At 38.8% G+C, this 25,703-nt stretch overlaps 1 protein-coding gene across 27 annotated transcripts in view; it reads left to right on the top strand.

Annotated features, from left to right (window-relative positions):
* Positions 1-25,703, top strand: part of SUPT3H (SPT3 homolog, SAGA and STAGA complex component) — a 461,776-nt gene that overhangs the window by 391,707 nt on the left and 44,366 nt on the right. For 21 of the 27 annotated variants that reach the window (XM_043542149.1, XM_043542147.1, XM_043542139.1 and 18 more), the window contains one exon: positions 5,535-6,531. The exons of 5 other annotated variants lie outside the window; for them this stretch is intronic. In XM_043542149.1, coding sequence (XP_043398084.1) covers positions 5,535-5,669 — 135 coding nt within the window. In that variant the 3' untranslated portion in view covers positions 5,670-6,531. Of the gene's footprint in view, positions 1-5,534; positions 6,534-25,703 lie in introns of those variants that run through there. One more of the 27 variants, XM_043542150.1, reaches the window with a different exon arrangement.

Raw genomic sequence — 25,703 nt, 5'->3', positions numbered from 1 at the left:
TGTTTTTGTCTGTTCTTCTTATAGGATCCATAATGACCTTAGCACAGAGTATTTTGGGGGATTTAATGAATGTCTCAGGTTTTTAAGGACATAGGCTCACTAGAAATGCTCTGGACTTTAATAAGTACAACATAATTATGAACAGTCTTTATATATAAGCAAAGATTTCTAATCTTCTGTTTACGGTGCCATGCTTGTGTCTATAGTAGTTAAAGATAGTAAAGACCTAAATCCATCTCCTTCCAATGGCAGGATTCAGTCCCCTTTATTAAACTGATACTAAACTTGGCTTAGCTAAAAGGTCAATAATTTAAAAAAAACCACCAGGAAATGGACACTATCTGCAAGATTTTGTATTTTAAAATAATTTCCATTTCATAGCAGCAAGTCACTTCAGGCAGAGAATGGACAGGTTATTTTTCATTTGGGAGATTACTTTTCATTTAGTTGTGTCATTTTTTGGCTTCCTGGCATGCTGCCTCACCTGCGGTGTTCAGTAATCTTGCAGTAATTCACTGTCTGTCATGTTTTAACTTTTAAGAACAGAACATCATCTTTTGAAAGACTGTGTTGTCTACACAAATGGATTGAGTTTAAATCAGCAGCGCATCTGGGGGGGAAACAGACAAAAACCTGAAGCAGCAAATGATCTGATGATACTCCAGATTTTTACATTGATTGAGACTGTAACACGAGTGTCCTCTATAAGAAGAATTCTATGAATGTAAAAATTATTGTGTATTAATTCAAAAAACACAGGAGAAAATTCTAACTGCCTGTGATAGAGGGCTGGGAACTAGCAGGTGAGCCAGCACTCTGATCACCCTGGCACCAATTAGTTTCCCCAGGGAGGTCTGACTGGGGAATGAAATGTAATTAGCTAATCAGGCTGACACCCTGGGTGAGCTAAAGCATTAATCAGCCCATCATCTCAGGACTGATAAAAAGGCACAGGAAGGCAGTGCAGGAGGGGAAGGCTAGCAGAGCTCCGAGGAAGAAAGGTCTCGGGGTGATAAGATCTTTCACTTCCTCTCCCTAGAGAAAGATCTGAGGATTAGGAAAAAACTGTAGATAGCATAGGCGCCGACTCTATGGGTGCTCCGGGGCTCAAGCACCCGTGGGAAAAAAATAGTGGGTGCTCAGCACCCAGGAGCCAGAGCTTGAGTGTGGAATGTGATGAGTTCTGTGCTGCTCCCAGCTTCTGCCCTTGGGGCAGGGACTTTGTTTGTAAACAGAGGCAGGGTGAGTAAGATAATAAAAGGCTTGTCTTTAAATTAAGAATTGTTAGATGATCCTGAAAGCATTCCCAGGCACTCTAGTTAAAAGATAGGAAACAAAGGGTAGGAATAAATGGTCCATTTTCAGAATGGAGAGAAGTAAATAGTGGTGTCTCCCAGGGGCTTGTACTGGGACCAGTGCTATTCAACATATTCATAAATGATCTGCAAAAAGGGATAAACAGTGACATGGCAAAGTTACAAAAGTACTCAAGCTAGTTAAGTCCAAAACAGACTGCAAAGAGTTACAAAGGGACCTCACAAAAATGGCAGATGAAATTCAATGTTAAATGCATAGTAATGCACATGGCAAAATATAATCCCAACTATACATACACACTGATGGTGCCTAAATTAGCTGTTACCCATCAAGAAAGAGATCTTCGAGTCATTTGCAGTACTCTGGAAGCACTAAATTTCCAGAGTACTGCAAATATATAAGAATCCTTCTCTTTGTGCCTGTATTATCCTGAACTCATTCTCCAGCTTCAGAAGACTTAAAAATTATCTCCAGTCATCAGTGCAGACAGACACAACTGAATAATGTAGCTGTCCTTAACATGCATCAAGACAATACCAGGGAACTAGAAGTAAATAAGCTTGCTGACAGTTTCATCCAGAAATCTACAGTGAAACATAATGTCTTTACACTGGGATGTTAGTGAAGACAGCTTGTGGGTGATGGCAATGATTTTAATATATTGTAATTCATGATAATGTAATAATGTAATTCATAACAATTTAATCATTATTAAAATAATAATAATACCAACAATAGACACATTCAATAACTAGAATATGAAAGAAGTATATAAATATGCTGAAAATAGCCTCCCGCCAAAACTGGCAGAGTGCCCCCCTCACTCTCCTCTCCGCCCCCAAACACACACACACCTTCAAAGGCACCCACCATCAAAAAAAAAAGTCAGCACCTGTGACTGCAGGTGCACAGGATTGTGCTTGCTGCACAGGATTGTGATGATGGTTTGCTGGAAGTGATAAATAAAACTCACAAAGGTGATAATCAACCAAAAGGTGTCCAAAGCTATTCATGAGCGATCTCAGGATAGGAGACCCTGTGACATTGCCCTTGAGACAAAAAACAGAAACTTTGAAAAAATATAATGTCTTCGTTGAAATTTTCAATAAAAGCAGCTTACATTAAGACTAAGTATCATAAAATCAAATATCATGGTAACAGATTTTCTCCCTAGAGGATGGGATCATGTTCTTAAGGCACTGGAGGACTGGGTTAAATTTCTGGCTTAGCCACAGATTTCGTGCGTAAACTTAGGAAAGTCACTTACATGCCTCAGTTAGATTGTAAGATTGTTAGGGCAGCGACCTTTTTTTCGTTGTGTTTCTATAGCGGGTATCACAAGGGGGTCCTGGTCCATGATTGGGGATCCATTTTTTCTTGTTGAAGCTGAAGCATTGTCCTTCAGCTTAAATAGCTTTTCTGCCTCTTTGGAGGAAAAATTAGATGACCTTGAGGACCAAAATAATTCAAGACCTTGACACAAGAAATAGGAGTGTGCTGATGGAATTTTCTGATGACACAAAGTTGGGAACTCGTCTTTCTTGACCATGAGTGACCAGAATTGTACACAGCGTTCCCAAAGAGGTCTTACCAGTGCCTTGAACAATGGCATGAATACTTCCCCATCTCTACTGGCAATACTGTTGATTCCCACTAGTCATCCTGCCTTTGCCCCCATTGCACTCACCTACAGTGTTCTTCATTATTATCCTTGTTCTCTATTTAGTCCCCACTGAAGGTGCATAAAAGTGGCACCACCCAGACCCCCTCAGTTTCTTCTCACTACCAGTGGCCTATGTCTGAGCTTCCCATGCAGTTTACCTTATGGGTTTTTTCTCCTGTGTAGCTAACTAGTTTAGTTTTCCCTCTGTTGGATGTGTTCACTGGCAGTTTAGTGCCGTTTGAGTTTTCTTTTTATTTTATTATAGCTTAGTTTATTTTTTTAGTTAGTCTTTGTGCTATGCACCATTGGTATGCAGTGTTCTCCAGGGTATAAATTGTGCCTGTGGTGTGGGGTGTCTATTCCAAATCTGTGTTGCCTTTTTTGCTTGGGCTGCCTTTTTTGCTCCTGTGGTATAATCGTCTAAGGAGACTGTTATACCACAGGAGGATCCATCAGCTCCTGTTAACCTTTCCTCCTCCTCACCAGATGATTCTAAAACCCTGGATGCATCTTCTCCAGTTCCTGAATAGTTTAAATTTCATCAGGAGCATCCAGGAAGAATGGCTGCATCTTTGGGTATTCAAGCAGAGCTTATACAAGAAAACACATGCAAGCTCTTAGACATTCTCCAGGTTTCCCTTTCTGTTTATGAGGTACTACTAAATCTAGCAAAGACTTTATGGCATACACGGGCCTCTTTGGCTCTTACAGTGAGGCTCACGGACAAGCACTATCAGTTCCCAATGCAGTTTTGAAGGGTTTTGTTTTTTTTCATTCTCTACCAAACTCTGTAGTAGTTACCAATAAGAGATTGCGATATAAATTCATGATTCTAAGGAAAAGTAAGGCATGAGAGCAGCAGAATAAGAACAATGGACTTCAAATAAGCAGACTTTAACAGTGAAAACATGGACAAATCGGTAAGGATGAGTACAAAGCAATAGCTCAAACGTAGGTACAATGTTAGGAAGGCTCAGGCACAAAATGATTTATACCTATCAAAGGTCATAAAAGCAATAAAAAGAAGTTATATAAATCCACTGGGAGCAATAGAAAGATGAAGAAAAGTGTAGGTCCTCTATTTAGTTGGGAAGAAGAGCTAATAACAGATGACATCAAGAGAGCTGAGGTATTGCCTATTTTGCTTTAGTCTTCACCAAAAAAATGTTAATGGTGCCAGATACTTAACACAATATTAACAACAAGGGGGAAGGAATGCAAGACAAAATAAGAAGAGAGCAGATTAAGGAATATTTATATGTTTTAGAGTCAGCAGCACCTGATAAAATTCAACCTATGGTACTTAAGGAACTAACTGAACCGTTAGCAATTAGCTTTGAGATCTCATGGTGGATGGGTGAAGTCCCAGAGAACTAGAGAAGGGCAAACAATAATACCTATCTTTAAAAAGGGGAACAAAGAGAACCCAGGGATTTATTGACCAGTCAGCCTAACTTCGATACTTGGTAAAATAGTGGAACAGTTTTTTTTAAACAATTAATTTGTGAGCACCTAGAGGCTCATAGGGCTCTATTAGTGGATTTGTCAAGAACAAATCATGCCAAACCAATCTAATTTCCTTCTTTGACAGAGTTACTCACCTAGTGGATGGGGTGGAGGTATAGACATGACATATCTTGACTTTAGTAAGGTTTTTGACATTTTGACCTGACATTCTCGTAAGCAAACTAAGGAAAAGTGAGTGTACTTAAAGAGTAGTTATCAGTGGTTTGCTGTCAAACTGGGAGGACATATCTAATGGATGACACCAAACTGGGAGGGATTGCGTGTGCTTTGGAGGACAGGATTAGAATTCAAAATGACCTTGACAAAGTAGAAAATTGGTCTGAAATCAACAAGTTGAAATTCAGTAAAGACAAGTGCAAAGTACTACACTTAGGAAGGAAAAATCAAATATACAACTACAAAGTGGGAAGTCACTGGCTAGGCAGCAGTACTGCTGAAAAGGATCTGGGGTTTATCGTGGATCACAGATGGAGTACTGTGTCCAATTCTGGGCACTGCGCTTTGGTAAAGATGTGGACAAATTGGAGGGAGTCCAGAGGAGAGCAACAAAAATGACACAAGGTTTAAAAAACTTGACTTATGAAGAAAGGTTAAAAAAATTGGACGTTTGTTAATCTTGAGACCAGAAGAGTAGGAGGTGTTTGATAAGTCTTAAAATATATTAAGGGCTGTCGTAAAGGGCACAGTGATTAATTTTCTCAAAGTCCTCTGAAGGTAGGACAAGACTGAACACAAGATACCTGATTTATTTGTGAGAAAAATTTAGTTCACCTTCTCTCTGTAAACGTGCATAGTAAATCAGCTTACTCTGCAGCAAGGGAGATTTAGATTAGATATTAAGAAAAACTTTCTAACTGTAAGAATGGTTGATCCCTGGGATATGTTTTCAAGAGGGATTGTGGAAACCCCATCATTGGAGTTTTTTTGAGAACAGGCTAGACAAACACCTATCAGAAATGGTCTAGATATATTTTGTCCTGCTCAGCATAGGAGGCTGGACTAGATGACCTCTTGACATCTCTTTCAGCTCTACATTGCTATGATTGTGTGGTGGCTAAGATCTCTCTCCAGTACTCTTGATGTAAGAGACTCGTCTTCCAAAGTGATGGCATCTGCCAAGAATGAGGAGAGCATCCTTGTTGCAAAACTCAGACACAGCTGAGGACAGTTTTCAAACAATTGAAGACCTTCCTTTTGATGGTCGATCCCTGCTTTCTGATAAAATAGATAAAACCTTACATTCATTTAAGGACTCTCAAGCTACTCTTGGCTCCTTACAAGCATATACCACAGCTCCCAGGAGACACTAATATAGGCTTCAGCAACAGCAGTGACAGTATTACAGACAGCTGTTTTACCCATCACGGCAGTCAGTTTTCAAAGAAGAGAAATAAGTCTCAGTGTCGGAGATCATCCAATTCCAGTGCTAAGCCAACAGCTCCACCTCAGTCAGCTGTGGACAAGCAGTCCATTTAATAGATACATACATTCTAATGTGTAAGGGACCATTGTGATTATCTAATCTGGCCTCCTGTCTAAGACAGCCCTATGGAACTTCCCAACAATATTTCTTAAAGCATATCTTTTAGAAAAACATCCAGTCTTAATTTAAGATGCAGAATTCACCATGCCTCGTGGTAAATTGTTCCAATGATTAATAACTCTCGCGGTTAAAAGTGTCCTCATTTCCAGTCTGAATTTGTCTAGCATCAGCTTCCAGCCATTGGATCATGTTATACCTTTCTTTGCTAGATTGAAGAGCCCATTATTAAATATTTGTTCCATGTAGGTATTTATAAACCATCATCAGTGATCCCTTAACCTCTCTACTTCTACTCGAGTTTTCCCTGTTTATGCATCCCAGGATTCATTAGCCCTTTTGGCCACAGCATCACACTGGGAGCTCATGTTCAGCTGGTATTTGCCACGATTCCCAAATCTTTTGCAGAGTCACTGTTTTCCAGGATAGAGTCTCCTATCCTATAAGCATGGCCCACATTCTTTGTTCCTGGCTGAATATGTTTGCATTTAGCCGTATTAAAAAAATCTTGTTTGTTTGCACCTCAAATAAATTTGTTAGTCTAAGTGCCACAAGTACTCCTTTTCTTTTTGCGAATATAAACTAACACGGCTGTTACTCTGAAACCTGGTTTACTAAGCAATCCAGATTGCTTTGAATCAGTGACAAGGACCAGGGAGCTCTCCAGTTCACAGAGCTATTGTGGGAGAGGGGGCCAGGGAAGCACAGCACCCTGGCTCTGTGCCTCTCTGTCGTCTGGAGCTAATGGCGAAGTGGGAGGCAGAGCACCTTGGCCTCTGCAGCCCGCTGGGAAAGCTTTTGTCAATTTCACGGGGCAAAAGTGAAATTGACTAGAGCTTTCCAGCATTGGGGCACAGCTAGGGAGCCACCATCTCAATTTTCCAGACAGAATATTGACATTTTCTTGCAGAAGATACCGGTTTTGTGAAAAGGGCATCTTTAGTTGTAAAATCATTCCAGCCAGCTCTAGTCCTTACTACTAGTCCCTTGCACTAGCTAGTATGTAACTTTGAATCACAAAAGCTGACTGTGATATTTGATTCTACTTCTGTTTAAAAGAAAACTGAGAGCAAACATAGGAAACATAACTTATTTTGTCAAGAAATATAAGTTCCAATGGGAATATGCTTTCCAGCATGGCTATTATTATTTGTTAAGCATTAACAATGTACTTGGCACTGTACATGAGATTTAAAATATGGAAATATTCTCTGTCATCTGATCTTTCTCCCTTTTTTTTTGTTATTTCACCATTTTTCCCATCTCCTTCATCTGATGATTGTGATGTGTGCTGTTAATGAGGCAGTTTTGGAGAAAGAGTTGACTTATGTAATTTATTCTCTAGCAGTATTTGATAGATGTTGGTTTGGACCTAAAGAGGACTTTAAAAGTTTCATAATCGTATGGTAACAGAGTGCTAACATTAAAGTAGTGAAAATGATCCGTTTGCATTTATTCTAACCTTAATAGTTATGTCAAAATGACTAACATAATTAGAGCATTTAGGTTTTTGCCTCAGAGCATAAGCCACAATGGAAAGCCGGCAAGTGTATGCTAGATTCTTCTGCACTCTATCATGTCTAAGATAGTCTAGACATATATTTTATCCATGTATTCTTTATTGACAGCTTATGGGTGGTGCCCTCTATTACCTAGTTTAAAGCATGATCCCGACTTTCAACCAGCAGCAATGTAAATGACTGATTTAAAACACAGTGCCATATAATTTTGCAAGACAGGAATGGGAAATATGTAACTCTTCATCATGTGGGATGATGTAATTCCATATGTTGTAATTGAATCCATTTTTTCTGTGCCACATGCATATTAGCTAAAACAGTAAGACATTTCTGCATTATTTCATTGTGGGCTAAATCTTACTTCCTTATTCAGGCAAAATTCAATGGGAGTTTTGCCAGAGTAGGATTAACAGAATTTCATATACTGAGATGTGAATTTATATTTGAGCAGAAAATTGAAGTAATGCTTTTATGAACTATTAAATTAAATGAACTTTTTCCACATTTTTTACTTAACGTGTTTAAGGGCTGGAAAGAGGGGGGGAAAGCTTGAATTCCCACTTCTTATCCTTCTGTTCAGTCCAAGTCAGGGCTCGAATTAGAATAAATTTGGTGGTTATAGGCCACCACTCACATAATTAGGTCACTTCATCATTCATTGGATGAGAGGTCTTGGCTTCGGATAAACTCAAATCATAGCTACAGTGAAGCATGTGAGTGAATTACCTCTCTTGCCCTAAATAATGTCTTACCTTTCAGGTTAAATCAGAAGTCACTGGAGGGTCTTTTTGAAGGAAAGTAAACTGCATTAATTAGTAGCCTGATAGGTGTATGGTTCACCCTAAGGCCCTGATTATAGACTAGCTTATATTTTACACCAGTGTAATGCCATTGATTTCAATGTCATATTTCCTGATTTATTCGGGTGAAAGTGAGATCAGATTTAGTCCAATGTCTTCATAGATATGAAAATTAATTCAGAAACTGTAGTAAATATGGTGCTTGTGTTAATTTGAAGAATCTGCAGGCACTTCGCAAACACTAATTAATTAAGCCTCATAACATCCATGTAAAATCTTCATTATTGTAAGGTACAAAACTGTCAATGATTGGTTATTATAGAGTCGTTCAGCTTTGATGTCCATTTTAATGAGCCCTTGTCATATCATTTGTTTTTCAAAGGAGCTGCATTCAAAGAACATTGCAAAACTGGCGTTGAAAATGTATAGACTAGAATATCTAAATATGACCATAAATAGTGCATTCAAACCATAAATATTTAAAACCAGAAACTGCCTGGGGCATTTTGTCCATTACTCAAGTTTAGCATTTCAAATTTAGAGTGCAGATCCCAATGGTGAGCCATTCTAATATAATCTGATATGCCCATTAATTTATCCAGTGTTAAATGTTTCCAATGTGACTTTAAAAACTGAGGTTCTGTTTGCTGTCCTATGGCATTTTTCATAAGAGTATGGATTTCCCCCTTGTCTTTGGCCAGATTTTCCCTTTATCTCCCTCCTCCCTGCAATCTGTCATACAGAATGTGCTGCAACGCTTAGCTGCTACCCCAGCCCTGGCAGCACTTGAGTGAGGCTGCATGCATATTGTTCACGAAGCAATTTGGGAATGTTTGGGATGACAAACCCCTGTTCTTCCATCTGTTTATTGCACTTGCGTGTGTCTCATTTTAATTAGATGTTTAGAACGTCAGAGAGCTCTGTTTGTACTTCATGTAATGCAATGGGGCCCTAATCTTGATTGGAGCCTTTAGGTGCTACCATAATAAACAGTGTGGGTTAGTAAATGTTCATTGTTTAATGATGCCCATGGTATAGGAGAGTTATGTCTAAGGCTAAGATTTTGTTAGTGATTTTTAGTGGAATTTAGGTTCTGAGGTCTCCCTGCCACCCCCAGCAGCTGGGAACTCTGGGGGAGCCCCCATGTCGCCCACGGTGGCTGAGAGCTGCAGGGTCTCCCTGCCACCTGCAGCAGCTGGGAGCTGTGGAGGAGCCACCACCCACGGCAGCTGGGAGCTGTGGGTCCCCAGCCGCCCAGCAACTGAGAGCTGCTGGGCCCCTACCAGCTGACACCCCCAGTCACGCTGCCTCGGGACTGAAGCAGAAAATGTAATGGAGGTCTCTGGAAGTTGCAGATTCCATGACCTCAGTGACAAAATCTTAGCCTTAGTTATGTCCAATCCTGAAGGGCAGTCTGATTGGAACTGAACTACAGCAACTGTTTAATAATGTACAATGACACTAATAAAAGATAGTTTAGGACACAAAGTGAAGGATACTGTATGTAACTGAAATTACTTTGGGCCAGGAGTATTGCCCTGAAAACAAATACGCGCACACACACACACCCCCCACTTCCCACTTTTAACTACTTTTATACAAGACTCTGTTTTTATGCGGTTTACTAATGCACACCTTCTCTCCAAGTGTCTGAACAGTAATACATCTTATCTTATGAACTCAATTTCTCCTCCACTAGACAGAGCTTAGCTTTTGCTTTGATCTATAATAATTCAGTCCAGAATTAGCATATATTGGAGGGCTCTGGAAATCTGTTTTGGAAACATTTTCATATTCTTTCAGCCTATGCCCTTATATGTTTACAATAGACTTTTTAAAAATCATGGTGCTCAGTTTTGGAATTTCCTGATTAGAAGAATATCAGGATGCTGAGAATCCTCTTGCTTTGGTTGTTCTGCTCACCACTCCTTACTCTTAGCTAGTATTTGCATGCCTATATTATTTATTACTGTCTGCATTAGTCAGATTTGTGTTGAAATCCGTGAGTGTGACGTATCATACTAGGAGTTTCAGAAAGACTTCTTTTTCAGACAATTACAGCTTATAGGACCCAGTGTAAAAATGTCTGTAAAAGGATTTATGCTGTGGCTCAAAGTGTTAAAACTAAGAACAAGTGAACGATCATTGAAAGAGCTTAGTACAATTTCTTTGCAGTTAAAGACTTTTTTGTTGATTAATATTTCTAGTTATAAATATCTTTTTTTAATGAACAGAACTGAACACTAATGAATCCCCCCCATAGAGAGGGTGCCACAGAACATTTAGTGGCAGGGAGTGATTTTATTTGTGCCTTGTTACCGTGCTCATCATGTTGTATGTAGATAACAAATAATAAATTTATTCACTCCAAGTAGTTTTTAATGGTACCTGCTGTGCATGCAAGCAAGTATGAGTGAGTGTGTGTGTGTGTGTGTGTGTGTGTATATATATATATACACACATGTGTAATATATAGTACAATCAAATAGTAAAGTTTATAAAGAACTTCCACTTCATTTTGAATGAAAGATGCTATGGAAATATAAGATCATTACCATCAATGGCACCAATTCACCAAACCACTTAAGCAGATGCTTAAATCCATCCCATTCAGCAAAGCACTGAAGCACATAGCCACATCTTTTAAAAACTTTGATAAAGCTGGTACCGGAGCTTACTGGTTTCCATGATCACTGATGAAAAAGAAAACAAAATTTATGAAACATTACTGGCATGCCAATGCTTAGCTGTTGTTTGAGACTAAAACACTAGAATAGTGACAACTAGATTTATTTTTTGGTGGCAAAGAGAGAGTAAACTTTTTAAAATACTAAGGTAGTACAGATTGTTGGGATCATGAATAAATTAATATGATTCAACAGTGTCCCCATAAAGGAAAGATAAACTGGTGCTTACTCTCTAAGAGATCAGTAAGATAAATTGTATAGGAAATATAGAAAAGCAAGGGTGCTTGAGGCACGCCATATCAAATGTATAAAGATTTTTCTTTACATTTGCTCTGCAAGCCATCTTTCTTAACTGGAAAAGTACCTGGAAGTTTAATCTTGATTATTGTCAACATTTTCTGAAAGCTGCAGCCAAAACAGTAGATTAGTCTATATTAATAAGCAGTTTGGGAGTAAATGCTACAAAATTTGATTCCAGATACATAATTTGCATACATTACAGGTAAAAATTTCAAAAGCACCTCTGTGACTTAGAAGTCTAAGTGCCATTTTTAAAGAGTTTAGACACTAGAGAGACAACGTCTCATTGAAAATGTGAATGAAATACTGGACCCAGAGAAATAAATGTGATTTTTGCCATTGAATTCATTTTGGCCAGGATTTCACCCTTAGGGCAGAAGTTACTTTTCAAAATTAAATTTAGGCTCCTAAGTCTCTTATGTGCTTTTGAAAATGTTATCCAAGGTGTTTATAATCAGTTACATATGATTTAACATATGTTTTAATTACACAGAAAAAAATCTATTTAAACAATTTTGGTTTTGGTTCTTTTTCACTTTTAAAATATAAATATTACTATTGTGTGTTAAACAGTTATGGTTACTTTTCCTTCCGATGTATTTTAGGGCATTGTCTATTACTTGTTGTTCTATAATATAAACACTTTGTATTTGGAAAATATGAATTATTATTCTATAAAAACACTAGGAAGTCAGATCTCAGTTTGAAAATCTTGTTCCCTTCCCCTCACCCCAAAGTTCCTCCTTTCAGATTTATGAAAGAAAACATTTCTTTCTGTAAAAGGTTTTTGTATGCTAGCATCTGGAAGTGTTTATTTCAGTGGCGTGTAATCTATCTGTGGATTTAGTTAGCACCAGACCCCCTTTTGTGTACTCCTGACTTAAAATTTTTATAAATGATCTTGTTGAATTTGTGCCAGCGTGCACATGGTTTGGCTGATTGCTGCATATATCCTTTACCTGCCAGTCACCTTTGATTTATATTCCTTCCTCTGCTTTTGCCTTCCAAAAATGGTGCCACTGAACTGTCCTCTAAATCATCTTATTGGATAAATTACTCCAAGATTAGATGATACATTTTTGGCTGCTTTATGGACAGAATGCAGTCCTATAATCCATCCTTACCCACTTTCTGTAGAACCATTAGGAAGGAGCATTGGACAAGGGAAACTCAAGCTGTCACTACTTGTTTATTACAAACAATTCTTTAAAATACTGTGCAAAATGCTGCAGATTTGTGCAGTATTTTATTGGGATAAATAAATAGTGGAGATGACTTGTCCAGTACTCCTCTCTGTATGGGACTACTCCTGAGAATAAGATCTATATGATCAGCCCCTAGCATTAATATTCAGAAGAACTGCATACACAGGATTTAAATTTAAAGCTATTTTAAAGCATTTCATTTGGAAAGGATTTAAAAGTCTATTTAGTATACATGACAATATTTTTGATTTTTAGAAGCTCTGTTGCCCTCTTTAAATTCAACAGCTAAACATTTTCAGGATGACAAAGGTTTCGTAAGCTTTACTTAATGACATTACTAATTTGGAGGGTTTTATGAAGTTTCCTGGAGAAAAGCAGGTGGCTTGGCAATAATTTAAAAGTTTCACTATTTGTGGTAGCGGTTTCAAGGGGTTTCATATTTCTAAAGAGAGAGACCAAACAGCATATTGCTTAAGAGTATCTGACACAATGATGTATCATTCTGGACTAAGTTTCTAGGAGTTCAATGGTCATTAAACATGTTGTTTGACTTTATATTACAGTTTCCCAGCTGTTTCTACTGGGGATAATCTTAACACTCAAAGAGAATTTAGTAATGAATGAAAGAGTTAGCACGCAGTGCTGATGAAACAGTAAGTTGCCTAGATAATTTTATTAAACAGGAACATAGATTTTTAGATAACACAAAAATGTCTTTTAACTACATATGAAAAGAACTGGCTCATTTTCTCTGGAGCACTGGGAAAGTATTTACAAATGATCTGGATAGCATTTGATATCCTGTGGGGACATTTAAAATTCTTGGATTGCACATACATCAGTGTCTTAACACACAACACAGTACATGAATTGTTGCAAGCAGCATACAAGACTTCTAGGCAGTATAGATGTGGTCCTGTTCAGCCAGAAGATGTTGGCATAAAGTGACTCTGCACATGAAGTTTGCACTACAAGAGTGCAAAAGACCACTACTGTCATATCTTTTCACACACTTAGTGCTAGCAGTGCAAGTGCTTATTTAGTTACATGTGTGCAGCATGAATGTATCTAATTGTTTATTTCTTTAGAGTCATATCTCACAATAAAAGAACTTCTGATTTGGCCACTTGAGAAATTTTTTTAAATCTGTTAGGAAAAAAGAAGCACAGACAAGGTAGCTATAAAGTGCACTTTAGCTGCAACTCTCCTAGGAAACAATACAGCTCTTAATGTTGTAAACCATTTATAACCATTAAATGTTCAGCATAGCCTTGTTTAAATATGTATAAATATATATAGATAGCCAGTTTTTCATTATCACCGAAGGCTCCTTCTGGTAGTATAGAAGGACCTTAATATGGGAGTATGTTACACTTACTCTCTCTTTAAGTTCCCTTACACTGCCAGTGTGATGTAAAGGGAGTAGTATAAATGAGAATCTGGCCTCAAGGTTTCTGTGGTACTAGCTCAAAATACACTGCAGCAACACAGATGCACACTTTATGGCTATTGTAGAGTAGTATAGTAATAATGAAAATACAGTCAGATGTCTGAATGACAGAGTAACTCAATTCTATACATTAGAAATTTCAGGAAGTTCTATCAAAGTTAGGTACAGAAACATGCACAGGCTGTGCATAGATTGTAACTCATATCCACACAATGTGTACATTCTGGATATGCACGATCAGAACAATAAATAAATGTTAGTAAATAGCTGCTAAGCAATTTGAGAGAGATTCTGATGAAGAATGAAAATCATTCCTTTCTTGCCATTAGTTAGGAAAATAGTCTAGATTCCCTGTTATTTTTGTATTTTGGGGGATCTGTTAGTCCCTGTTAGTCTTAGGTTAAAAACATCATGTACATCAATTGGACATCAATGGCTGTTAGCCAAGGTGACCAGGGACACATCCCCATACTTTGGGTGTTCCTAAACCTCTGACTGCCAGAATATAGGACTGGGTGTCAGGGGACGGATCATGAGATAATTGCCCTCTTCTGTTCATTCCCTTTAAAGCATCTGTCACCAGCTACTATCGGAAGACGGGATGCTGGACTAGATGGATCACTGGTCTGACACAGTATGGCCATTCTTATGTTCTTATGTTCTTATGTACTGTTATGCAATACAATGTAGGTTGACATAGTTGCAAGTCTGTAAAACTTCCCTCAGCTTCTCCTTGATCTAATGATTATTCATCTATATAGTTGTTTTTCTTTCTGAAAGATCCCAAAGCACTTTACAAATTTAAGCTACACACAACAGTTAATTCATCCATCACTGAGATTGAGCCAGGTTTAAGGTGAAATGTAGCAGCTGTGTAGTGGTACACAGAAATGCCACAGAGCTGTTTAGGACAGGAAGTGAACAATTTAGTTGAAACAGCAGGGGAATTACAGAAACCTAGAATATAATTGCCTGTGTTGGAATTAATGTCCCTGTTTTAAGAAAATTCCCATGGAACCTTTAGTTTCTACAAATAGTTAGGAATTTGGTTTTATAGCTCATCTTATTTCTAGGACTCGAAAGACATGTTGTACTTTTGTGTTGAGTTTGGTTACCTAAGGTACACCAACTCTCCTCAGAATCCCTAAAGGAGGAATACCAGAAAGTCAGCATTGTCTAATAGTTTTATAACAAATCTGTGAGACACAGAAGATATGTTTTATACTCTCAATTCTGTCGCAAGTTGCTTTTCTTTCTGTGACCGTTTCCTCAGCTGTAAAAAAGGGATAATAATACCCACTTCAAAGAGTTGCTGTGAGTCTTAATTCATTAAAGTCTACAAAACAGGCTGAGTTCTCCAGACAAAAGACTTTATAAAAGTGGAAAATAATCTTTTGTTGTTATGGTGAAAACCTTTGCTGCGAATGACATCCCCAAAATAAAGTCATTTCTGGGTTTCCATTTTGAAATTCCTCCAGTTACAAATTTAATCCTGCAATGGGTTCTGCTTAAGAGACATTTACGCCCATGTGTGTTGCACTGAAAATTCCAAATACACCCATCACTTTGCGGGATCAAGTACTGAATTTGGACATGGCTTTATTTCACAAGGCACATTTAAGCTGTAATGACACTTCTCTTTTGAGGCCAAGTGCCACTGAGAGATTCCTGAAAGGTGCTAAATTGCCCTCAACTATGACTGAAGTGGGATTTCAGGATACTCATCGCTTTGCAGAACTAAGCCCTTCTTCTGTATTCTGTGGGCAAAATTCTGCCCCAAGAAGCACATGAAAACATTAGAAGCTGCAGCTTTCAGCACAAGTATGGCCACAGACGTGTCACCTTGCAAGTACTATATACACAGTGCTCAAACAAGTAAAATTCTGAGAAGCATATGGGTGAATTAGAAAGCAGCAGACAGGATGATCTGGTAATGTAGGATTGCAGCCTGTGAGCGGGTATACTGATGTGACAGTGCCCCCTTTGGTCAGACGGAGCGTTGCACAGAGTTCACTTGATCTAGCGGGGCGATCTGTCCTCTTCTGTTGCCCAAGTCTCTGTAGTTGTCCCATTCTGGGCTATGAAGGGTGTGACATCCCCTGGGGTGCAATCTGGACTGTGAAACTGCTATGCCCTCCTTAACTCTCCTGCCCAGGCTATCTCCTACACTGCTATGCTAGTGAACAGCAAACCCCTTCAGATTCTGTTCACTTAGCCATCAGCATGCAGAGGCACACCAATAAAAGTTACATGAAGGCTCGCACAGCCACTTGTGAACTGTATACAGGGAGATGCCAGCAGATTCCCCCAACCCCCAGCCTTGCACCCAGATATATCCATCTTACACTGCTCAAGACCTTGATCAATGCAAGCTCATTAATTAGTTTGACACTCCATCAAAGGTTAGTGGACATACACCAGCCTCTGTAATCTGAGCAGATGCCCTAAGCACTTTAGACAAACTCTCTGGTTTAGATTAAACATCAAAATAAGTTTATTAACTAGAGAAAAATAGATTTTAAGTGATTATAAGTGGTAGGCATAAAGGTCAGAGTTGGTTACATAAGAAATAATAAGTAAATAGTACACACATTCTAAATCCTAAACTTTATCAGGCTAAGCAAGATTTGAATCAAAAACAGTTTTTCTTACCCTACTGGACGTTGCAGGCAGTTTTCAGTTCACAGTTCATACTAATTAGAAAGCCTTCTAGTTAGCACCATCCCTTACATGCCCCACCCACCCCCACTGCCCTTCATCTCCAGTTCAAGGAGACTTTTTTTTGTCTTCCAAAGAATCTTGCTTCCAGGTGTTGAGATGCGGGAGGAGAGAGAGGCCCCTTGGTGATGTCACTGTCCCCCATTATACTTTTCATCAGTGCTGGAAAAATTCATGCTGTGTCATGGGGCTAGGCAGTCCCCCTGTGTACGTGAGCTGCTGACCATCCTTCATTATGAACTGCAAATTTTTGTTTGCACTTTTTGTCTATGTGAGGTTTGGCGTGTAAGGCCTCTGTGTTTGCAGTTTTTGTCCTCTCTGAGAGGCTCGTCTGTGGGCGTTTCCCAAACGCACAACATATTTCAGTAACAAACCTATAGCAAAGTCTCATAACTTTATACAATGATGATACATACATTTTAACAGGATAATGAGGTTCATCAAATCAAGTCTTTTCAAATGATAGCTCACAAGGCGTGCTTTGGACAAAACATATAATCATACAGTGAGGGTGAATATGTGGGTACAGGGCGTACCCTCAGCTACAGTACGTCACAGTGGGTTTTCTCCATATATTTGGCAGGGTCAGCTGGTCCTGCTACTGAGGAAGTCTGAAAATCCCTTCAGTCCTTAAGCCTCTGAGCGGCCAATAGGGGAATCCAGGCCCGCCCACTTCACTGCATTCCAACTCAGGGCCCTTAAACCAGGCAGGCGGAATCAGGTGTTAACAACTCCTGCTGTACCCTGAGCTCCTTCCTACTTCCCTGGGTTTCTGTGGGCTTCTCCAGCCTGTAGATCCAGTCGTCCGCTCTCTGGGGTGTGGTCTCTGGATGGGTTCTCAACAGCTTGATGGCAGGAGTTTCCTTCTTTGGGCTGTTTGCTCCTCTAGTAGCCATCCTTGCCCCTCTGCTTCTCTTATCCTCCCAGCCTCTGTGAGGCTGTCAGTCAGTGCTGGCCAGATGTTCCTGAACTGACCCTTTGGTTGCCAGGCCAGCATGTATACACCCCATGATAGAGCCCTACAGAACATGTCTTATGAAACCCTCATATCTTTTTCTTCCTGTTTGCATTCTCTTTCTTTCAACTTAATCCTATGGCGCTATCCAAAGGTTTGTTAGGATTGGGACCCTATTGCACTACATGCTATACACAGAAAGATATGGCCCCTGCCACAAAGAGGTTGCAACATAAATAGACGTGCTTGTTAGCTCATCGGGGCCGGGACCATGTCTGCCCATCTTTTTGTATAATATCAAACACCATGAGGCCTCATTGCTAAGTGGAGTCTTTCATGTTGCACATCAACATAATAATAGAATTCTAACCCACTAGGTTAGATAAATATAGATTTTGTCCTTCAGTGTAAAATGCTGAAAATGTTATACTGCAACGTATTCTAAGGGTGAACGTCTATCATATTTCTGTAGTTTACACGTTATCAACTGTAAAAAAAATAATTCTTAGACCTGCATTTTCATTTTACTGTAGAGCCTGATTCTTCTATCTGCTGCATATTTCTTTTTACACATTGCAAATGAGCCCTGTAGCAAATTGTTTTCTCTTCTCCAGAATAGGGCTAATTCGAGGGGCCAAATTACACACTTGGCAGTAGTTGTAAATGTTTCCCCCACTGCACCAATGTAAAATATCAGACTTTTGACAGCTAAACAGTATTTGTGAACTATGGGGGAAGTGAGTTTTTTTCCCCCCTTCTCTGAACATGGCAAACCAGTGACTTGGTCTACCTTTGTGAAATTAAAATTAAGACACTGATGTGCTTTTTACTTAGTTTAGGTCTCAATTCAGCAAATCTATTAAGAACACGCTTAACTTTAAGCCGGTGGCTATGCCTAATTTTCATGGGACTTAGGCACGTGCTGGAGCCTTAGAGATGATTAAAGTTAGAATATTTTGAAAGAATCTCAAAGTTTTTTTGAAAATTATTTTTTTAAATTTCACTGCAACACTAGGAGGTAGTTATACATTATGGCTTTTAATTATTTACTCCCAGGTCCATCCTCTAATTAGTTAATATTTTCTGCCTACATCCCCAAGATATATCGATATGAAAAATTTGGCCTTTATGTGATGGTGGGGTCTTTGGCATTGGTGTTTGACATGACTTTAATTATATCATCAGGAGGTTGAGTTCTTGGTTGTCTACAACAAAGGTGTCATTGCAATTAAGATACTGTGTCTCGTGGGGGGAGGTTTTAAAGCCAGTATAAGACTTTGCAGCATTTTTCTCTGTTTATATTTCTCTCATACATACAGTTGCAAAAGTACTTGCTTTAGGCAACTATCATATAGCTGAATATGAATAGTTTACATAACTGTCTGAGTAGTGTGTCATGTAGAAAACTAAAGTAACAATTTTATTTATGGGCCAATTAATGAAATTAACATTTAAAAAACAACAAAAATTGGAAAGAGTAAACTTAGAATAAATCAACATTATTATTCCATCCACTACTTCAACCTTGATCATCAGTAGTGTCATAGTCAATAATAGCTAGACTTACAACTAGATCTCTGTGAATGAGTGGAAATAGCTGTGGGCCAGACTCTGCCCTGGCTACATGGTGGAACCCCTTTTGATGGTGGTAGAAGTTTAATGCATAAATCAAGTATAGTAAAAGGGCCTTGTTTATATAAAGTAGGTTTAGAATTGCCTTATGGCCCCATTTTTTTTAAAGTTTAACATTGAAATTATGAACATGCAAGAAGTCAAGAGTTAAAAATTAATATTTAGGTATGCAGTGACCCTTGCTGGCATGTTGATTTCTGTTTGTGATATGCGGAAGCAGAAAGTGAATTTTCTGAGCCATTAAGAAAACAGTTATGGATATAACACATCTTATATTTAGTTTACAGTAGATCTTTCAGCTTAGAAGGATTTCTGTTCTCCTTATGTAATTAATGAAAGAGTTAAAGGCACAGTAGTAGGTTAGGTTGGAGCAGAAAGGATACTAACATTTCTACTGTAGGAGAAAAGGGAAAACTTTTCAGAAATATCTTTAAGGGGAACAAGCATAAGGCTAAACAAGGAATGGGTGGGAATGCAAGTAAGACAGCTCAGTTGGGTTCAAGAATTTTTCCATCTCACTTTCCTCCATTTCTGATCGTAAAAGTATTAAAAAAAACAAATTATACATCACATAACTTCGCTGTGGGACATAATTGTCTGCAAGTACGTTAAAGGTATAAGAACATAAGAGTAAAAGGAATTAAAGGTGGCACAAAGAGTTGAAATGAGGAGTTTAAAATGGGATGAAATCAAGAAAGGTACATTTCCTGACTCTGCAGTCTATAAGACATTGAAATAGTTTTCCAAAGAGACATTTTGGAAATCCTACTGGCTGCTTTAGAAGTTTAGACATTTAAAGCTAGATAGGACAGAGCACTCGATCGTGTATTGTAGGGAACAATAATGCATTGTCACGGGGCTTAGACAATGTTGGCTGTTAGGTGAAATGGAGGCAGAGCCCCTACCAGGAATAACAGAATGCAGAAACTAAGAGAGTCAGATTACCTACTCCATCTCATTGCCAGTGCTGCATTGTTCTATATTATATATTTACTAGCGTTACGTCCAGTCTAGTGTTAAAAGTCTAAAATGAAGGAGTTTCCAGTACATTCTTAGAGACTGTTCCACACCCAAATATATTTCACTGTCAGGAAGATACAAAACCTAAAGTTTCCCTTCATAATTTCATCCCATTACTCCTAGTTATACTTTCAGAATCACTCTGTAATAATTTCTTTCCCTCCTTAGTGTTTACACTCTTCAGATATTTATTGACTTCAGTGGGGCCCTCCCTTATTTAGTTGTCACTTAATCACACAAGAGAGAATGTTTATTTTATTTATTTTTCAATTTGTGAGATGCAAATATTTACATCAGTTAACAACCACAAATTAAAACATAACTTACTGTTCACTCAGGAGGACTCTGAGAAACTCTTCAAAGCATAGAAGAAATTTCACATACACACAACCTGCTTTAGGCAGAATCCTGAATTAATACATTCTATACAACTTGAAATGTTCCATAAACACCCAACCTCCCCAGCACTAAATACACAAATACGACTAAATTTTCAAAAGTGACTAGTGATTCTGAGTGTGTCTGGTTTTGGTTGCCCAGCCTAAGACTCCTAAAAGTGGTCTTGGTAGTTAGCAAACTTGTGTTCTCTTGTACCAATAGAAAATGGGTTCGATAGTTAAGGGCCTCTCATTGAAAACTCCTGCCTTCAGAATTTAAGTCGTGGTGCCACAGAAATGGAGGAGTAAGCGGTGGGGGGAGGGTGTTGAATTTAACGTTTGGCACAGTGCAGGCACGAAAGAAATGGTTGCACATTAAATGTCTATATACAACTGCTTCTGCCAGCTTATTAACATCTCCACAGCTAAAAGAGGAAGATACCTGTAACTTGCTGGAAGAAGCCATATCATAGCAAATGTAATCTATATAAAGTAGAGCGCTGACACAGGCCTGGTAGTGCGCTGAACGTGATGACGTGTTGACAGGATTGCCATTATAAATAATAACGGATTTGGACAACAGAAGAATAAAAGCCTCCAGGGATCTATATGTGTGTGTTATATAGGAGAATGTGATAAAACTGCCGGAAGCAAGCAATAGCCATGTGGAATTATTACAGTATGAGTAGCCTGGAAATGAATTGGGTAGAACTTGCTAGCCTTTTTTTTTTTTGCCCCAGTAAAAAGAACCCCATTCTAAATATTTTGGATACAAGAAAAATATTTAACACTGACTGGTCCTTAGAAATGTTTCTTAAGTTGGCACAAGGAGCAGACATGATTAGTATGGAAGTAGGGTACGAGCTTTTGAGAAAATGTATGTAGTCATAAATTCAATACCCTATTCTCAAAGTGGCTGTGTTGGTAAGGAAGTCTGAATATTCTTGCTGTTGGGCATATAGCAAAATACAAATGCAGTGGAAAGATAATGCTTGCTGCCACTTTAAGAAGTTTTACGCTTGATAGTTTACTAGATTATTGAGGAAAAGATCCATCTGTCCACAGGCATTTGTACAGGTCTTACCACCATAGTATTTAGGTGTTTACAAATATTAATACAATAAGGTCTTTCTTGGAAGCAATTTCTCTGTCCAACTATGAGTGACTTAGATGTGCTGCAATGATCACTGTGGGAACAGAACAGAGAAACTGGATGGCTTAATAGATTGGTAATGAACTATGAATCCCTGTACTTGTAGGCCACTTGTTCAAATCCTCCTACTTTGAAAGTGAATGCTAAATTTTCTATAGCTAAACAAGGCTTAATTTTACTGGGACTTTCAATTGTCGGGCCATACCAGAAGAAAGACAGGAGGCAATGGATATGATTTAATTAGGCCCCAACTTTATTCACCTAAAATATCTGGAAGTACCCTGCAGTACATCATGCAGTGCGTCATCATTTCCACATAAAGAACAGGAGTACCCGTGGCACCTTAGAGACTAACAAATTTATTAGTGCATAAGCTTTCATGGGCTGCAGCCCACATCATCAGATGCATAAAATGGAACATATAGTAAGAAGATAGATAAATATATACACACACACACACACACACACACACACACACAGAACATGAAAAGGTGGAATAAGAGGCTAATTAATTAAGATGAGTTATTATCAGCAGGAGAAAAAAAACTTTTGTAGTGATAATCAAGATGGACACGGCTGCTACTCTGAAACCTGTCATTTCCACATAATATCGAACCTGATCTCAACTATCTTGTTGCGGTCTTCCTCAGCTCCCTTAAAGGGTGCTTTCTTTTAAATCCTTTCCACATAATCTGCAGCCTGGTCACAGCCATCCTGTATGAGGGTTAAGGGGGCTGTATGAGACGTACAAGCGCTGAACACCCATGGCTCAGCTCCCATAAGGAATGTTTCCCTTTAAAACCTTTTCCAGTTCATTGTATCCTATGACCGTATTCCTTCCATAATGAGCACCTGCACAACATCTGTCACAAGGAGGTGCCAACAATTTAGAGTGGCTGCCTCCTCCCCACCTCCTGTCAGGTTCCCAGATATTCCTTCCTTAATATCAGACAAAAATATATCTGCTCCCCAGTCAGATAGGTGAACCCCAGCCTCCCTGAATAACTTGGGTCCCAGTAAGATATATCCAGGTGAGTAATTACAAATCCTCTTGGTTACCTATGAATTTGGCCACCTCCCTCTTCATATACCCCCAGCCTTATCCACCCGCATAAAAAAAATCCTGGATCTGCCCCAAATCTCTCTTAGCCTTGATCATCTTTTTTGCCAATGTGAAAAAGAATCACATCCAGTGCCTGCTCCATGGGCTGCCAAAGTGTGTACAAATGGCATCAGCTTGTCTCAGAGCATCCCCCTCCTTGACCTGGTCTCTTGTTCCTTGTAGAGCGCTCCTCCATCTATGCCAACTCAGAGCTGCCTCACTGCTGAGGCCCAGCTGTGAAGCTGAGGGCCAAATGCATAATTCTGTGCCCACATATCTAATCACCAGTTCTGTGCTTGTTCTTGTGATCCTGAAAGAAGGAATAAATATGAAGAGTTTAGCACATAAGCCACTGTATTATCCTCCTTAACAGGGAGCTCCAAAATTGTGTGTGTTGAATGCCACCATTGATCATCTTGATTTATTGGGCTCTCATTCGTTGTGCAGTGGATGTAACAATGCAGTCCTGAACTGAGTCACTAAGGGAATCTCAACAATACGTATTCTTTGGCATTGCCATGAACTGAAATTTCCTTCTCCAAGGTAACTCCCCTCCCCATGAGGAAAAAGTGGCAGCTACGCGAAGCAAGTCTGCGCTGCTTCGACTGGGCAAATCTCAGTCTCCCCAATGCTCTTGCCCCTTCTAGCCAGCCAGACCTGGTCCCACCACATACAGTAGTGGCGGACATATTCTATACCTTTCACCAGCACAGGCCTAAATTATCAAAAAATGACGAGATTTTGAATGTGTCCAATTTTGGGTACCCAGCTTGAGACACCTGAAAGAGGCCTGCTTTCAGAGGATGGGTGCTCAGAACTTTCTGAAAATAAGGCATCTTTCAAGTATCTCAAGTTTAGCATCCAAAAACAGAGGTTACTCGTAGTAGGGTACTCATAGTATAAAAGGTAAATATTTTCTCCTGTTCATGTTTGTTCAGGCAAGAAACTTTATCAGTTATATTATAGCTTGCAGGCAGCATTTATTGCTATGTATGGGAGCAAATGTCGCAGTGTACAGTGTTTGATTCCCAGTTTACTACCCACTCATCCAAATCCTCAGTGCACAATTTCCTTTTGCTGGCTGAAGTGAACCTTTATATTTATTATTTTTCATTTTAAAAAATTCTTCCCAACTTTATAAACTTTTATTTTAAAAAATCAAATTGAGATTTTAAATATATTTTCAAAAAAATATTTTAGCTTCAGAGCGGTGGAGCGGCACACAAACCTCTGTGGTCAGTATTAAACTCTTAGCTTCAGCAGTTTTGAAATGTATACCAAGAATAACATTGGCTTTTGTGAAATTCTGACTTATATCATCAAAGCTGAGACACTATGATTGTAATAGGGATCAAAGCAGTTTCTTGGACACATGTTTTAGCAAGTTAAAAAGAGACTGAATTTTTTTCTTTTTTCTTTTTGCAAATCTGTAAGACCATTTGGTAGGCTGGGCGCAAGCAAATATGTATTTCAATACAACCAAATCTAAGGTCATATATCTTGGAATAAAGAATGTGGACCATATATATATATAGGTTTGTATCCTGGGAGGCAGTGACTCTGAAAAAGACTTGGGGGGTCATGGTTGATAATCAGCTGAATATGAGCGCCCAGAACAACACTCTGGCCAAAAAGGCTAATGCAATTCATGGATGCATAAACAGGGGAATCTCAAGTAGGAGTAGGGAGATTATATTATCTCTGTGTTTCTCACTGGTGTAACCACTGCTGGAGTGCAGTGTCCAGTTCTGGTGTCCACAATTCAAGAAGGATTTTGATAATTTAGAGAGCATTCAGAGAAGAGCCATGTCAACAATTAAAGGATTGGAACACATGCCTTATAGCGATAGACTCAAGGAGCTCAATCTATTTAGCTTAACAAAGAGAAGGTTAAGGGGTGACTTGCTTACAGTCTATAGGTACATAGGGAACAAAAATTTCATAATATGCTCTTCAAACTAGCAGACAAAGGTATAACAAACTCTAACGGCTGGAATTTGAAGGTAGACAAATGTAGATCCCATGAAAGCTTATGCCCAAATAAATTTGTTAGTCTCTAAGGTGCCACAGGTACTACTTGTTGTTTTAGCTTTCTAATAGTAAGGGTAAATTAACCATTGGAACAGCCTACTTAGGATAGTGGTGGATTCTCAATCACTGGCAATTTTTAAATCAAGATTGGATGCTTTTTAAAGGATATGCTCAAGTTCAACCACAGGTCTTTGATGTGAGCGTCCTATGACCTGTGTTATGCAGTAGGTCAGACTAGATGATCTATCTAGATTGTCCCTTCTGGCCTTAAAATCCATAGGAATCTTGGAGTTATAGTTTATGAAGTAATGCAGTAGAACTTTCACTGCTATGTGCTCCATAAACTGTCAGCCTGCATGTCCACATAAAGTGCAGGTTTATGGCTTACCAAATGTGAATTTGAGAGGTTCTGGTGTGTGGCTTTAATGTGACATAATTTATAAAACATGCAATAATAAATTTTGGGGAGTTAGTTTTGGAATAATAAGGTTCATTGTCTACTTATTCATTCTGGGCTATGTGGCAGATTCTGATCTTGTATTACTCTCAGAAGATCCGCAGTTGTCCCTGTACAGTTACTAAATACCATTAAATTGGATTTTGGGCCAAATGCACATTTGGTGTAAATCAGTGTAACTCCTTGAAGTTGATGTAACTATGCCAGTTTATACCAGCTGAAGATGTGGTCCATTGTTTCCATAAAGTG

The sequence above is a fragment of the Chelonia mydas genome, chromosome 3 (assembly GCF_015237465.2).
Source record: "Chelonia mydas isolate rCheMyd1 chromosome 3, rCheMyd1.pri.v2, whole genome shotgun sequence".
NCBI lineage: Eukaryota > Metazoa > Chordata > Testudines > Cheloniidae > Chelonia > Chelonia mydas.
Note: the sequence above shows the minus strand (reverse complement) of the source record. Positions and strands in the feature narration are given on the sequence as shown.